This window comes from Amborella trichopoda, chromosome 9 (genome assembly GCF_054954075.1).
Source record: "Amborella trichopoda isolate Santa Cruz 75 chromosome 9, AtrichopodaSantaCruz75HAP2 v2.0, whole genome shotgun sequence".
Taxonomy (NCBI): Eukaryota; Viridiplantae; Streptophyta; class Magnoliopsida; order Amborellales; family Amborellaceae; genus Amborella; species Amborella trichopoda.
In genome coordinates this window covers 57,614,045-57,629,516 of record NC_142344.1, presented here as the reverse complement: position 1 = coordinate 57,629,516, position 15,472 = coordinate 57,614,045, and the positions used below count along the sequence as shown (strand labels likewise).

The 15,472-nt window shown below is 41.1% G+C and overlaps 1 protein-coding gene across 50 annotated transcripts in view; it reads left to right on the top strand.

Moving 5' to 3' along the window:
- The window catches only part of GCP1 (glycoprotease 1), a 32,980-nt gene extending 17,536 nt beyond the window's left edge, over positions 1–15,444 (top strand). For 9 of the 50 annotated variants that reach the window (XM_088846087.1, XM_011630026.3, XM_088846081.1 and 6 more), the window contains 7 exons: positions 9,572–9,762; positions 9,962–10,047; positions 12,565–12,643; positions 12,759–12,842; positions 12,953–13,067; positions 14,190–14,278; positions 15,112–15,444. In XM_088846087.1, coding sequence (XP_088702213.1) covers positions 9,572–9,762; positions 9,962–10,047; positions 12,565–12,643; positions 12,759–12,842; positions 12,953–13,067; positions 14,190–14,278; positions 15,112–15,249 — 782 coding nt within the window. In that variant the 3' untranslated portion in view covers positions 15,250–15,444. Of the gene's footprint in view, positions 1–9,235; positions 9,437–9,571; positions 9,763–9,867; positions 10,048–12,564; positions 12,644–12,758; positions 12,843–12,952; positions 13,068–13,225; positions 14,279–15,111 lie in introns of all 50 variants that reach the window. The other 41 variants (XM_088846090.1, XM_088846073.1, XM_088846088.1 and 38 more) reach the window with 18 other exon arrangements.
- The last annotated feature ends 28 nt before the right edge of the window (positions 15,445–15,472 follow it).

Genomic DNA, 15,472 nt, shown 5'->3' with positions numbered 1-15,472 from the left:
AGGGTGCGCTCAAAGCTTTTGAAAAGAAGGAATCAAAGCAAACCACGAAAAAAAACAAAACTCCAAACACAACCATCAAAAGCTGGGCAAACTAAAACCAAAAATATATACTAGAGCTCCAAACTTATTACAAATATGTCCAAGGCACTAAAGACCCATCAACAATTACATGACACCAAACCAAAACAACTATATGGCCAAACTACCATCTAAAAACTACAATAAAAAAGAAGCTTCCTTGTCAAGTTCGGAACTCGAACCGTCAGCCGCGATCACCCAACCGTTCGTCCTCAATTTGCGAGTTATCACTCTACATTGAAGAAAGTCAAAGGAATGAGCTATGAAGCCCAGTAAGTAGATCAAAGCACCATGCATTCCTGCCTATACAGCGTTATTCATAACCATCCCCAGGATTCATGCAATTTTTACAACATGGAGTCATGTATCACAATTCTTTTTATTAGCAATGTATCATGAGTAATTTCTCCCATGGTGGAGCAAGCACAAATCAAATATATTAGATATCACATGAGCTAACAGTTTATCAAATCTTTCCATCGAAATAATAGATCAATAATTCAGGCAAACATATAATAGCTGCAGGCAATCCTAATATCACATATTCCCGAAGTAGAAGCCCTATCAATCAGGCCAAGTCAATCCCATTGCTTAGGACTTCTACCATTACTCAGGAAGGAAGACAATGACAAATAGATGACCCATTTTGTAATCTCTTCACACACACAATCCCCAGCGCACTTTGGGGCTTTTGATAGGCGGTGGCCTTGCAAGACACGACTCTCATTTGCTCTCTAGCTGGAGGGTGTTACACCACCAATGGATGACCCATTGCGTAGTGCCACCTATACATATATTGGGGGGGTGCGACCCACCCATATGACTCATACCCTAACTCCCTTCCTATCATCGGGAGTCAGAGAAAGATCTCAATTGTAGGCACAACTTTCTTATCATATCACATTACACTACCAACGGATGACCCGTTGCGTAGTGCCTCATATCACATTCTTATCATACCATATCACACTGCCAATGGATAATCTATTGCATAGTGCTTTATATTATATCTGTGGCATGTCTTATTACAACCATGCATATTCAATATTTCATAGGCATATCTTATTACAATCATGCATATTCAATATTTCATAGGCAGGTCTTATTACAACCATGCATATTCACTATTTCGTAGCAGAGCAGAAACTCCAGTGTGATAGTCTCATGGAACAATGGGCATAACTTCCAATCCACAGGGAATTTTGTCATGGTTCCAAAACCATTTTGAAAATAGACTCATTCATCTTTCATTTAGAAGTGGTTTGGTCTCATTCCGAGACATTTTAGTCAGTAAACAGTTTCATATAAAAACACAAAATAGTTCTGGAAAACAGCAGAAATTCCAGTGTGATAGTCTCAGAGAAAAATGGGCATAACTTCCAATCCACAGGGAATTTTGTCATAATTCCAAAACCCTTTTGAAAATAGACTTATTCGTCTTTCATTTAGAAGTGGTTTAGCCTCATTCTGAGACATTTTGGTCAGTAAACAGTCATGCACAAAAGTGTGTAAAGTTCCTGGAAATTTATGGCACAATTCTGGCATGCTTTACAAGATGGCTGATAACTTTCAAATCAAAAGAGGTATTGCCAAGAGGTTTTTTCCATCTTAAAATAGATTCAAAGAGGTACTTTCCCACCAAGTTTCATAATCAACATAAGTGTTTCAATACTCAAACAATCATACAATTGCGGATCACAGTTCTGGAAAAATAGGCACATTCTAGCAAGAATTCAATAGCATGCAGCCACATTCATATTGAAAATTGCATCTATAATCATGCTTAAACTTCATGATTTGAACATTCATACTCATATTTAAATTCATACTCAGAATTATGCTTAAACTTCATACTTTGAACACCCATTCTCATTTCCAAAATCACATCTATAATCATACTTAACTTCATACTTGGATGAACTAAGAAAACATGTATCAACAAAGCATGGAAGCTAAATCCACTTACATGCACCACAAGACTCCAAGTTTCCGCCCACACAGGCCAAGCTTCCAATAATGGTTTCAAGCTTGAGGTTCTAAGTGTTTGAAAGGGAGGTCGTGGGTGAGAGAGGGCAAAACTCTTGAGAGGGGTGTGAAGGGGATACTTATAAGCAAAGAGGGGTAGGCAGCAGATAGGTGGCATGCAAGGGGCACACAAGTGGCATACATGTGCCACATGGAACTCATGAAAGAGCAAGCATAGAAGTTCCCTGGACTGCCCTATGCATTCACTCTGGACAGCAACGCTCACGACGGTGTCGTGCTCGACGGCATCGTGCACAGCAGTAACGCTCACAACGGTGTCGTGCTCGGTGGCATCACACACGACAGTGACACTCATGGCGGTGTCGTGCTCGGCAGCATCGCGCACGGCAGTGACGCTCACGGCGGTGTTGTGCTCGCCAGCAACGCTCACGGCGGTGTTATGCTCGGCGGCATCGTGCACAAAAGTAACGTTCACCCCGCAAACCCTGACTAGTCTCTTTGAATCTTTCTTTCCCCACGTTTTCCAAGATTGGAAAAAAGCTTTTGAAATTAGCAATACCAGCTTTGCTTTGGTCTCTATGGCTTGAAAGAAATTCTAGGACCTTTAGAGGCTTCCAGAAAAGCATCCTCTCTATCTTTGATTCTATCACTTCCCTCATTTCCTTATGGGCCAAAGTAATCCCCACTTTTTCCAACCTGCCAATTTCCCATTTTTTGAACAATTGGGACAGCCTGTTGTACCTTTCAACCTAGACACATAGACCCAGACCTAACTAGCTCCCCCCTCCCCAAGGTTTTGCCTTAAGTTGAACATAGATGGGTCTCAAAAAGGTGGGCCAGTTGGGGACAGCATATCAAGGGCTTATTGTCGAGTCTGACTCAACAAACATTGTCCTTTGGGCTACCAAACATAAGCAACCTCCTTGGAGGCTCATTCCAACTTTTGAGCATATTTTCATTTTGTGCAGTTCACTTCCACATGTCTCTTTCAAGCCCATTCTTAGAGAGGCAAATGTAGAGGCCGATCGTCATGCAAAGGAAGGAGCCTCAGGTGGTGCAACTGCATCCCCAAATCTCTGATTCTTTTTCTTCTCTCCCCCACCAAGATCGTCTTTCTTTTTCCTTTTTCCTTCCCACCCCCCCCGCAAAAAAAAAAAAAAAAAAAAAATTCCAAGGGGAGTAATGGTCATCGATAACGAAGAAAGGAGGAAACGAAAAAGGGGGAAAAAAATAAAAGAAAGAGAAAAAAAAAAAGAAGGAAAAGAGAAAAAAAAAAAGAGGGAACAAAAAAAAGAAAAGTGATAGGTCCTTATCTTCGTGATTTTTTGGGCACTTCAAGTATTCCTTTGGGAACATAAATCATGTATAGGATTTTTTGGGTCTTTCTTGCCCAATAGTTACTCAGACTTTTGCACAGTACAGGCACAAAGAGAGTGTCCTTTAGGACCAGGGTTCCTCTGTTTTGCAATTTCAGAGCATAGTCACTGATTCCTAGAACCGGTTCTTCCTGGTTTACTCCCATGTAGATCTTGGTTTTCCCCTCCTTTAGTTCTTTGAAATTACGGAACCCTACTTGTTGGTTAGTGACGTGAATCTCGCTAGGATCTCTGATCAGTTTCTTTGGAAGTGCACAGTGGTCTATGGCCTTAATGCCGACAGCCTTCGCCCTTTTTTTGGGGCCGAATTACAAACCATCTCAACCATGCCTCCAAACTGCTGGTGCTTGGGGCAAGGACTTCACAATGTCACCCGCTGGTCCCATGATAGAAACTCCAATCACCCTCCCCTCCTTTAGTTCTTTGAAAGTATGGAACCCTACTTGTTGGTTAGTGATGTTACTCTCTCTAGGATCTCTGATCAGTTTCTTTGGAAGTGCACAACGGTCTATGGCCCCAATGCCGACAGCCTTCGACCCTTTAGTTGGGCCGAATTACAAACCATCTCAACCAGGCCTCCAAACTCCTGGTGCTTGGGCAGGGACTTCAATGTCACCCGCTGGTCCCATGATAGAAACTCCAATCACTCCATTTTCCCGGGTATGATTGAATTTTCCGATTTCATCTCTCTCAACCACCTTATTGACATAACTCTTGAAGGAGCCCAGTACACTTGGTCGTACCACTTCCTAAACCCCTCCCTCTCAAAGCTCGACCGTTTCATTATCTCTCTTGATTGCGACCAATCATTCCCAGGCACCCATTCTACTGTCTTACCCAATTCAACCTCTGACCACCGTCCTATATTGCTTAACACCTAAGCCATCCTTCGCAGCCCAAAGCCCTTTAGGTTTGAATCGTGGTGGATCAATGAGCCCAATTTTAAACATTTGGTGGTTGTATCATGGAACTCCTTTCAGGTTCATGGTTGGGCGGGGTTTTGAGTCCAAAGAAAATTGCAGATGCTGAAGTTAACCTTGAAAACTTGGAAGGCCCAACATCCAGGGAACTTTAAGTCTGTGAAGGAGTCTTTACTCATAGATATCCAATCGTGGGGCAATGTGGAGGAATCTAGACCCTTACTGCCATTTGAGAGTGAGCAGCGTGCAAAAACTAAGCTTGACTACCAAGCTAACTTACGCAAGGAGGAGGTATAATGGGCCTAGAGAGCCAAGGTCAAATGTTAAGTTGGGAGATTTGAATAACGGGCTTCTTTCACAAGATAGCGAATTGTAGGAGGCGAGAAAATTCGATCACTCATCTCAAGGTCGACGATGTGATCTTTGATCAACCTCACCTTATGGAACAGACTGATGTATACTTCCTCACCAATCTTCTCTGCATACCTAAGCCCGAGACCCATAATGCACGACAGCTCTTTCCTATCTCTCCCTTCCGCAAAAGTTGCGTGGCTAGAACGCCCGTTCTTGGAGCTTAGAATACTCTTGGCACTCAACGACCTAAGCCCTGACCGAGCTCCTGGTCCAAGCGGGTACCGGTTACCTTATTCGAAACTTTTTGGGATGTCATTCACCCTGACATTTTGGAGTTCTTTTCAGAATTCCATTCCAGAGGGGTCATAAACAAAGGTATGAATGCAACTTTCCTCGCCCTTATTCCAAAGATTGAAGGAGCCAAAAAATTGAAAGATTTCAAACCAATTAGCTTGGTCAATAGTTCATACAAGCTGCCTTCCAAGGTTCTTGCTTTCAGACTAAGGGCTGTTTTAGACTCAGTCATCTCCCCCACCCAATCAAGGGTCGACAAATTATAGACGGGGCTTTAATTTCCCATGAATGCATTCACACTATGTCTATCTTGAAATTCCCAGGACTAGTCATAAATCTAGACTGGGAGAAGACCTATGATCATGTCAACTGGGCAATTCTTGATGAGGACGGCTTTTAAACCCAAGTGGAGGGGTTGGATCAGAGGATGCCTCTCTAGTCTAGTTTTCTCAATTCTTCTCAATGGTACCCCTAGAGGCCTCTTCTCAACTTCTAGAGGTCTTGGCCAGGGGGGCCTTCTCTCGCCGTTCTTGTTTGCTATTGTGGCTGAGGTTTTCAGCACCTTAATTTCACAGCTACATCAAGTAGGTCTCCTATGTGGATTTCATTCCCGTAACAATGTACCCCGCATCTTCCACCTTCAATATGCAGACAATACCCTTGTCTTCTGTGACAATTCGGTGCAACAAGTTGATGCTTCTGCTATTTCGTAAATGTTTCAAGATGGCCACCGGGTTTAAGGAAAATCGTAGCAAGTCTAAGATGATAGGGGTTGGCATTGACCCTTCACTAGTCCACTTCTTTGCTTGTAGTTGGGGTTGTTCTGTGGAGAATTTACCCTCTTCTTACCTAGGTCTCCCCCTTTGTCTTGGGATACCCCGACTATCTCAGTGGAGCCACATTATTGATGAATTTGAGCAGAGATTCTCGGGATGGAAAGGAAGGTTTCTATCCAAGGGGGGAAGGCTCACGCTCATCAAAGCCACTCTAGCCAATACACCCGTATTTCAGATGTCTTTATTCCGCATCCCGGCCTAGGTAGCTGCTAGATTGGAGAGAATGATGAGGGATTTTTTCTGGTCGGGTGAACATGGGAACAAGTTCCATCTCATCGCTTGGCCCAAATTGTGCCTCCCAAAGTCTCAGGGAGGTTTGGGTATTCACAATCTGAGAGTCCACAATGATGCTCTCTTGGGAAAGTGGTGGTGAGGTATGCGACCCAATCAAGCCACCTATGGAGAGACGTCATCAAACACAAGTACTGCCATGGCTCTTGACCTATGAACACCTGTGTGCATGAATAATGGCCTAATTTCTGGCTTCTGGAAATCTGTCCTTAGGTACCGTGAACACTTCTCTCGTCACATAAGGTTTCGCCCAAGAGAGGGAAACAGGGTCACGTTCTGGAAAGACATTTGGGTTGGATTTAGACCTCTGCAGGATCAATTCCCTAGCCTCTTCCGCATAGTGTGCGAAGGAAACTCAACTGTGGCAGAAAACTTTGGGATCACAAGCTCCATTCGATCTTGGTTGCCAAATTTCAGGGGACTTGAACGATTTTGAACTCGACAATCTTGGGGCTGTGGCAGAAATCCTTCACCAAGTCTTCCTTCCTATCTGTGGTGAAAACAAGATTATATGGGAGCCAGCCCCCTCCGGAATTATTTTGGTGTCCTCTTTCTTTTACACCCACCCTCTCTTGTGATCCCATTGCTGCTGACCCTAACCAACCCTTCCTTGCTGTCTAAAGCCTGGAACCCCTTTTGGGCTCCAAGAATCCAGGTGTTCTGATCGATAGCGCTCCATGAGCGAGTGCTGACAGTAGACCTTCTTCAAAGAAGATGTAATGCCCCAATAGATGTGCAATTTACCTGGAGGCAGAAGAAACCAATGCCCATCTTTTCCTCGACTATGAGTTTGCAAGAGCACTTTGGTCCTATCTTTTGGGCCTTTTCCAATGGTTTTGGCTCACTCCAAGCTCCATCCCTCACCTGTTCCAAGTTTACCTATATTCTCCCTGGCCCAAGGCAGGTACAGAACTTTGGAAAACCTCGGTGGCTGCCACCATGTGGGTGTTGTGGATAGAAAGGAACCACAGAATTTTCAGAGGAGGGAGATCCTAGGTTGTGGCCTTGGCCAGCAAAGTAAGGAACTTGGTGGCATTCTTGGCCTCCAATCATAAGTTATTCAACAACTTCCCCCTACTGATTTTCTTAGAAATTGGAAGAACTTACTTCTTATGGGCAAGTCCAGTATCTTGCGGTCATCTCTTTGGAGACCACCTGAGCTGGGCTCTATTACACTAAACTTCGATGGCTGCTCCCTTGGCAACCCTGGCCCATCCGGAATAGGCGGCCTTTTTCACTCCAATGAGGCCCAGACCTTGCTAAGCTTTTCCTGCCCAATCGGTATAGCAGATTCAACCTTAGCTGAAGCCCAAGCCCTATTGAAAGGCCTCCAAATATTTGACAGCTCTTGGGGCCCCATAGTGGAGGTGTAAGGGGATTCCAAGTCTGTCAGCTCGTAGGCATCCGGCCTCTCCCTTTGCGCATGGCACTTGGATGACATCTTCGACGAGATATCCCACTCATCCAGAGGTATATATCAATCTCATGGTGCCACGTTTTTCGGGAAGCCAACTCCAAGGCCGACCGTCTTTCTGAGGGAGCCTATTCTAACACCCCGGTGGGGCTGTAGATTTTTGCGGACCCCCAACTATCTCCTTGGAGTAGACTTTCCCCGATGTTTCATTTTTTGAACCCTTCAGGACTGTACACGGTGCTCTTTCAGAGGGCCTCATTCTTTTGTACATTTTACCATATACAATTATAGTCAACTTTTATCAAAAAAAAAAAAAAACATATTGTAAATATTTTACCATATATACAAAGTTAACAATTCTCAAAAAAAGGACAAGTGGGACATATGACCAAGCCATAGACTGCCTAAACACGGATCAGTCAATAAAAGTGTACACTCCAACTAAAGTGTATAATCCACTCTAAGGACCTTTCAAAAAATTTAAATATACCAGCATCTCATCTCTTACTTTGGAATCTAGAACCTCTTGAGCATGTTGGCCCCCTTCAAGTATCAATACCCTCAAGTGAGACCCATAACTTCTTCAACTAAAACATAAGTACCTCAAGCTTATTAGTATATGATGGTATCCATAAGCTTAATTCCAATACTGCCTCTTTGCCCAATGATAACCAAGTATGATCACCTGAGATTTTTAGGAGCAGCCCCCAATATACAACCCTCCTTGATTTGAGTCCAAAAGCAATTAGCATCTCATCCAAGAAACTTGTGTCCTCCTATGTCGCATTGAAGAGACATGTGCCTAGACTCTAGGCATGTGTTCTCCCATTTCTCAACTAGGACACATGTGTCCTCCCATGTCTCAACCAGTAGACATGTTATTCCATGTCTCAACCAAGAGGCCTGTGTCCTCCCATGTCCTAAACAAGAGACCAGTATGTCTACCATGTCTCAATCAAGAGACGTGTCCTCTGTGTCTCAAAAACGATTCATGTATCCCCCCATGTATTAATCCAGAGACATGTGTCTTCCCATGTCTTCAACCAAGAGAAATGTGGCTCGTCTTTTAGATCCGTTCACTCAGGGAAAAATATGTGGCTTTTGTGGATCTTTCCATGTATTTTGTGTTCAATCAAGGTCTCTCCTAGGCTGCACTTTATTATTAAGGTCTGAGACTATACTTTGGCTGTAGGCACTTTTCCATGTTCTCAGAGGATTTATAAGTCCTTTCCAAAGCCTAGGTAAATCATTAAGGGCATACATATTCACCGTCCATAGTTGGCTTACTTTTACAGAGCCACCAGGTTTATGCTTTGATCAAAAGTGTCCAATCATGCATGGCCCTGGCAATTCCATAGGATACTAGGAGATAATCTCTTTTTCTCTAGGAGCAAAGGATACCCCAATTACTCATCCAGTTATTGCGGTTCTAGTTGGTTTCTGTTATGCTTATTGCCTCCCCTTTGGTCCACAGGGGAGATTTCCTCGACATAATTTGTTAGATAGACCAGGCTTTTTGTATTGTTCCTTGGCATCTGCTCAAGGTTCTTGAGATGGAACATCACTGCATTTTGAGTTTTTCATTTGCGTCCCATAATTGAGAGGCAAATTATCAAAGAATGGATATGTATAACTAGGGAGGGGATATGGATCTCTGTTTACAGTTACCTTTATATTTTGTTACAGGATCTTGCTATCTATTGAAAATTGTTAGACCATCTTGTTGGAGGTGCCACTCCCACTTTTGGAACCTCATTGATTCCTAAAAATGGTCAACTCCTCTTCAGCTCTTACTTGATACTTTCTAGACCTTCTGGTTGTGAAGATCTAGTGCAAAGTTTGCCAGTTGGGGCTTGTCCTTTATAAGTCGTCCCTACCTTGGGTTATGTATACTTTCCTCTTTAAGTTATTCCATTATTATAATTGTTAAGATAACTTAGGAAACTCAGGTTCTCTGTGTGTAAGATTCTACCATTCATTGGCAATGAGAATGAAAATCCTACAAAATTTTGTTTCTTACAGGAGGACATAATCTCCTTATTCTAGCACGTGATCTTGGTGACTATGTTCAACTTGGGACAACAATAGATGATGCGATAGGTGAGGCTTTTGACAAGACAGCAAGATGGCTTGGCCTTGACATGAGAAGGGGTGGTGGGCCAGCTTTAGAAGAGCTTGCTCGGGAAGGCGACCCACATTCAATTAAATTCTCTGTAAGTGCTTCTCAAGGACTATAGGGGATTGGCAGAAAAGGATCCCTATTTTTTCTCTCTATTGAAGTGACAGATTTATAATTTGGTAAATGAACTCCCTGACAGTATAAATATAAAAAAGTTGCAGTCGCCACCCAGCCGTTAGTTGATACTTCTCTTTTGGAATGGTGGAACTATTAAAGTTGTATGTACCTCATAGGTTCCCATGAAGCAACACAAGGATTGCAATTTCTCATATGCGGGTTTGAAAACTCAAGTGAGGATGGCAATTGAATCTAGAAACATGTGAGTGGATGAGCTTTCATACAAGTTCTTGTAGTTATCTTTTCTTAGAGTAGCAATTCATTTGAATGAAATGTCACTTTTGAAAGTGAGTCCTGCTTGCTTGCAAGTTATTTTCTCATTCGGATTCCTTTTGTCATCAATCAATCTAGTTCTAGAACATTTGTCTCCTTATTTACCCTTTTCTTATCAGTGTTAGGTTTATTTGTGTTCAAATTTGATATCCAGATGCCTTGACTATCAATATACCGGCTTGAGGGTTCATTCTTCTTGCAAGGTGGCCCATTTTGTTAACCAGCAACTAGTTTAGTAAATGCTATAAGATCTTTTTGTATGTAGCTGAACAAGTCATGTTGTTTAGATCAAATACGAAAAACATATGTGAAATGCATCATCTACAATGCCAATGGACTTCCTAGAATTTACCATGGTACTTGCTATGTCGTAGCTAGTAGTGTTATTACTTAAATTGCTTTTCTAACCTTGAACTCACATTGTTAAATTCACTAGAAATAAAAAAAAATACTACAAACGAAAAAGGGAGAGCAATAGTAGTGTTATGTGATCGCACTCACAAACATCACCATTAGTGACATTCCTGGTTGCAGGGTTTGCCTCTGCAGATTTCCAAGTCTTATTTTGGAGATTTGTGATTTGTCTAGCTACACGTCGTTAATCTTTGAGTATTATATTCTTTGTGTCGTTCGAGGACTGTCTTTTATCATCCATTAATTCTACTTCCAAAGTAATGTTGACCAAGTCAGGATCCTAATTTCCCAAGAATCAACTCCGATGGGGCCTGTATTCAGGCTGTTGGTTGTATGAATTGTATCTCGGATCCTATGTGGATTGGATAGTTACTTTGTCCCTATGTTGTTAGATTCGCTTCGGAGTATTCTTCAGTTGGTCAGAAAAATGAAGCAATTTGGTACTTCGGCCAATTCAGGGAAGACTTCAGACTTTTTTTTTAATTTAATATAAAAAATATATACATTTACATATAATATATTAAAATAATAAAAATATCACAATATCAAAATATCAAAAAATACAAAAAAAGACATTCAATTTATATTATTGTGTGAGGACATAACCATCCTTTCACGTGATGAAGAGATGGCTTGATAACCAACTTGTTTTATTTTAATAAAAGCACGGGATAATGGTGGAATTTTACAAAGACAAAAAAGATAGGGCAATGGTCTTGTTTTGTTTTAATAAAAGGAAAGGTTGTAATTGTGGAAGAGAATGAGTAATTGAAGAGGGGTACACAGGCATGTGGGCAGAGGATGAGTAATTGAAGAAGGGTACAGCCACGTGGGCAATGTAATACGCGCCTCATATTACTCTATACTCAAAAAGTTAAGGACGCCCATAATTTCATTTTGAATGGCGAAATATTGTGCCAAAAGACATGGTTATTCTCTTCTCTTCGGTAGCCAAGGAAACCCAAAGACTTCGGGTCGTTCGCCCGAAGACTTCGGGTGTTTCGCCCGAAGCGAACCGACAACACTGCTTTGTCCATTAAATCTCCCCCTAGGAGTCTTCATTTATTCTTGATAGAAGTCTCATGAAAACCAGATTGGACCAGCAAGTGCTAGTTTGAACTAGACCCAGGCCCTGTGCCAGTCTTGTGTACCAATAAACCCTAAATAACAAAGAAAAAGGAAAAATGTTTAGAACTGGTGTTGGATATTGGGCATCTTATTCTTGCCTTTAAAGAGTAAAAAATAGTACTAAAAGCCTAAAAAGGATAGGCAACTTGTATTCCTGTTCATCTGATTCAAATAATGTAACTCTTGGTAGAAATGTGGTTGGCTTGAATTCTGTCATACACTCAGAGAGCTCATGTCTCTCCAAACATCTCAATTATATTTTGGTAGTCTTATGTTCATATCTTGCCTTGTACTGCATTGGACATGGGGCATATATTTTATTTTTTTGCTTTGCTATGCTTCTCGCATTCAATACCTAGCTTGTTTTGATGCTATATTACATGCAGATTATTGCTGCATTTATTTCTGATAATATATTAGTGTCTGACAAACAACAAAACTGTATTGCATGCATATAATATATTAGAAAAGTTAGTAACTGGCTTTCGGATTTTCATGTTAGTGGTTTGTTAGCTAGTTTCTTTTGTTCTCCAATTTCTTAAATGGGATTGTCTACAAAGAGACCATTTATCTTTTGTACATGGAGGTCACAATATTCCCACTCATTAGATGGCAAATTAGATGGCTTGGGGTGAGTTACGAAGTTCGAGAATTATTTTTTTTTGAACTTTGTGCCTATTCAATGGTACTCTTACAACCACCATTTTGAAATTTAAGGGACAAGAATGATTGTGAAATCTTGTGACCTCCATGTACAAAAGGTAAATGGTCTCTTTGTGGACAATCCCTTCTTAAATTCATGTAATAGATCATCGCCCCATGCTTTGACATGTCTTTTACATCAATGTTATGGGCATACTGAGTAATAAATGTTTTCTTTTGGATTTTGATATGTTTGACTTAGAAATACAGAAAAAAATGTCATCTCCTCCATAGATTGTGAAGACCGAAAAGCTCGTGCAGATATAGCTGCCTCTTTCCAGGTATAAGCTACTGATTATTCTCTTCTTGACTTCTGTGAGGTCTAGTGTTGAATTGACGCTAATAGATATCGATTCTCGCCATAATTTCACCTACCCTTTGTGTTTTGCTTTGCAGCGAGTAGCAGTTCTACATTTGGAGGAAAGGTGTGAACGTGCTATAGAATGGGCTCTAGGCATCGAACCCTCCATAACATCTTTGGTGATGAGTATTACAATTTAATGCTTATTGTTACCTTTCTTGTTTGCTAAAGCTGTAATCTTCTTTTACAGCCATTGACTTTCCAGTGTATATGGCATTTTCCTCTGTAGGTAATTTCTGGAGGTGTTGCATCAAACCAGTATGTTAGGTTGCGTCTTGATGATGTTGTTGAGAGGAATGACCTACAACTGGTTTGCCCTCCTCCAAGACTTTGCACTGACAATGGTATGTGATTTGCCCACATATTGATTTGTGGCATCTTAGCAGGATCTTTTCAATTGCTATGTTTATTATTTTATTAGTGTGTCGCTGTTTAGAAGATAATAAGCACCTTGTTGCATCATTCAATGACACTCACATTGCCTCCACCAAACCTTGGCTAGGGCGGTTGCTGTCCCAGTCACTTGCCTATGGCACATGACATAGTTCTGTTACCTGAGTACTGCATAAGGTCCAAAAACCTCTGCAAAGTCACTAGACAGCCTCCATGATAATCTGCCTGAAGGGTTAGCCATTTTATGATAACTCAGGAATGTTGGCAAAGTTTTGCTTCACTGTCTGCAGTACAAGGTACTTTCATGCTACAGAATTGATATTTAGGAGCGTAGCCTCTCGCCAGCTCTTCCGCGCAATACACTTTGAAATGTATGTAGAAGAAGCTAGCCCATCTCCATGGACTGACTTCCATTCAAGGTCGCTTCATCTTTGCCTCAATTCTCCAAAGCATCCTTCGGGTCATGTTTTACATATTTGGCAAGGGAAAGAGAGTAAAGTCCTATTCCTATCGGATAAAGGTGGATGATCATAAGGACACCACAAAGAAGCAAAATGGATAGAGTCCAACCATATTTAGTGTTGCAACAAGGGGGAAAAAGAATCCAATTGGAAACCCATATGTGAAAACAATCAATCATACTTAGCGGAGTTTTCTCTTGCACAATCAAAAGTGCACCATCTTGTATAGGGGGGAGACTCTCATGCTGCAATGAGCCTGGAACATTCCCACCTCAACTCAATTGAGACATAGGAGAACAATACCTTACTCAAAGTCTCCAAAACGCTTCTTGTTTTGTGATATGATTACATTCTTTTGAGGCAAGGTCACGAACCCTAAATATATATCACCTGTGAACAACCTCTTCCACCAATATTTCTATGCACTTTGCACATGGATCGAGTTCTGAAATGGATTCCCCACCTAGATCGAGTCTGCCTAGTACATCTAAAGCTTGGAGAATTCCCAGGCTCCTCCACGAACAAACTTACAAACATGTCTTCTTTGAGATATTATCAGTTCATTGCTTTGTTGTGAAACAATGACATCAATGTCAACATTTTTTGTGCAAGGTGTAATGGTTGCTTGGACTGGGATCGAGCATTTCCGTTTGGGGAGATTTGACCCACCACCACCTGAGGATGAACAAGAGGATACTGTGGTTTGTCTTGGCTTTTGTTTTCTGCCTTGCTTTCTACTTGTAATTTATATATTTTATTCTCCTTCACCCCCAATATTGTGTATGCGTTCAGTCTGATTTGAAGCTTCTAGTGACAATAATGAAAACATTTTAGTGTGTGAATCATAATTGAACATCGCAATCAGAAGCAGATCTATTTAAGGAAACATGGTACCCTTGAAAAAATAAGTCAGGAACATTAACCATCGGTTTCACGTTCTAATAACTCATACAACAATATCTAAGAGCTTACCTGTAAGTTTTTGTTTGCATTGGCAGCTTATTGTGATAACTTTTTTTTAATAAAAAGCTTATTGTGGTAGTTTAGTAAATTTATCAAGTAGTTTGGGAGAAATGGCTGACTTATGGAAAATAAGTGAATTTTCTTTCTATCAAGAACAAAAGTAGAAGACGAAACAACTTCATTCTTTCAAACTTCACTTGTTACTTGTTAGTCTCAATTTGGATTTGCCATGATTTTTAACATTTTTTTAATGAAAAACATTGCCGTTCAAAGAGCCAACGAAGAAGCAAATTAATGTTTTTCTTTTCTCTCACCAAAGAACAAGTGTTTGTGGCACTTTTGGAAAAATAAATTATTTCTGCACTGCACATCAATGGTGCTACATGTGCTATTGCACTTACCCTTTTTGGTTTAGCTTCTAGATAGCACTCGTTTGACCAGTTTAAGGTCCTCCCCCTTTTGGTATTGGTTTCCAGTTACACTTAGCATAAGAGGAACTTTGTCAATTTCTTGTCTTCATAACAAATGTTGTTTTTAACTTGGCATAACAGAATTTTTTGTGAATTTTAAGCAGTTTGATCTGCGCCCAAGGTGGCCTCTGGGTGAGGAATATGCTGAAGGGAGAAGCAAAGCTCGTTCTCTTAAAAGGGCCCGCGTGCATCCATCACTGACATCCATCATTCAAGCTTCCGTGAAACTACATAGATAGGCCCATTTGCTTGTGTTCTTCATGGGAAGAGAGCGGTTGCAGTTGAATAGAAGAGAAGATTTGGTATTATGCAGTTTCAAATCAAACATGTATCTAACAGGTGAAGAGTATTGAAAGCAGGCACCGGCTGGTGATTTGACTTTGTTTTGGTGATTATGCATTTAAGAATGAAGATAAAGACCTTTTGACATAAAATGCATCTCGCAAGTCTTCTAGAAACAAA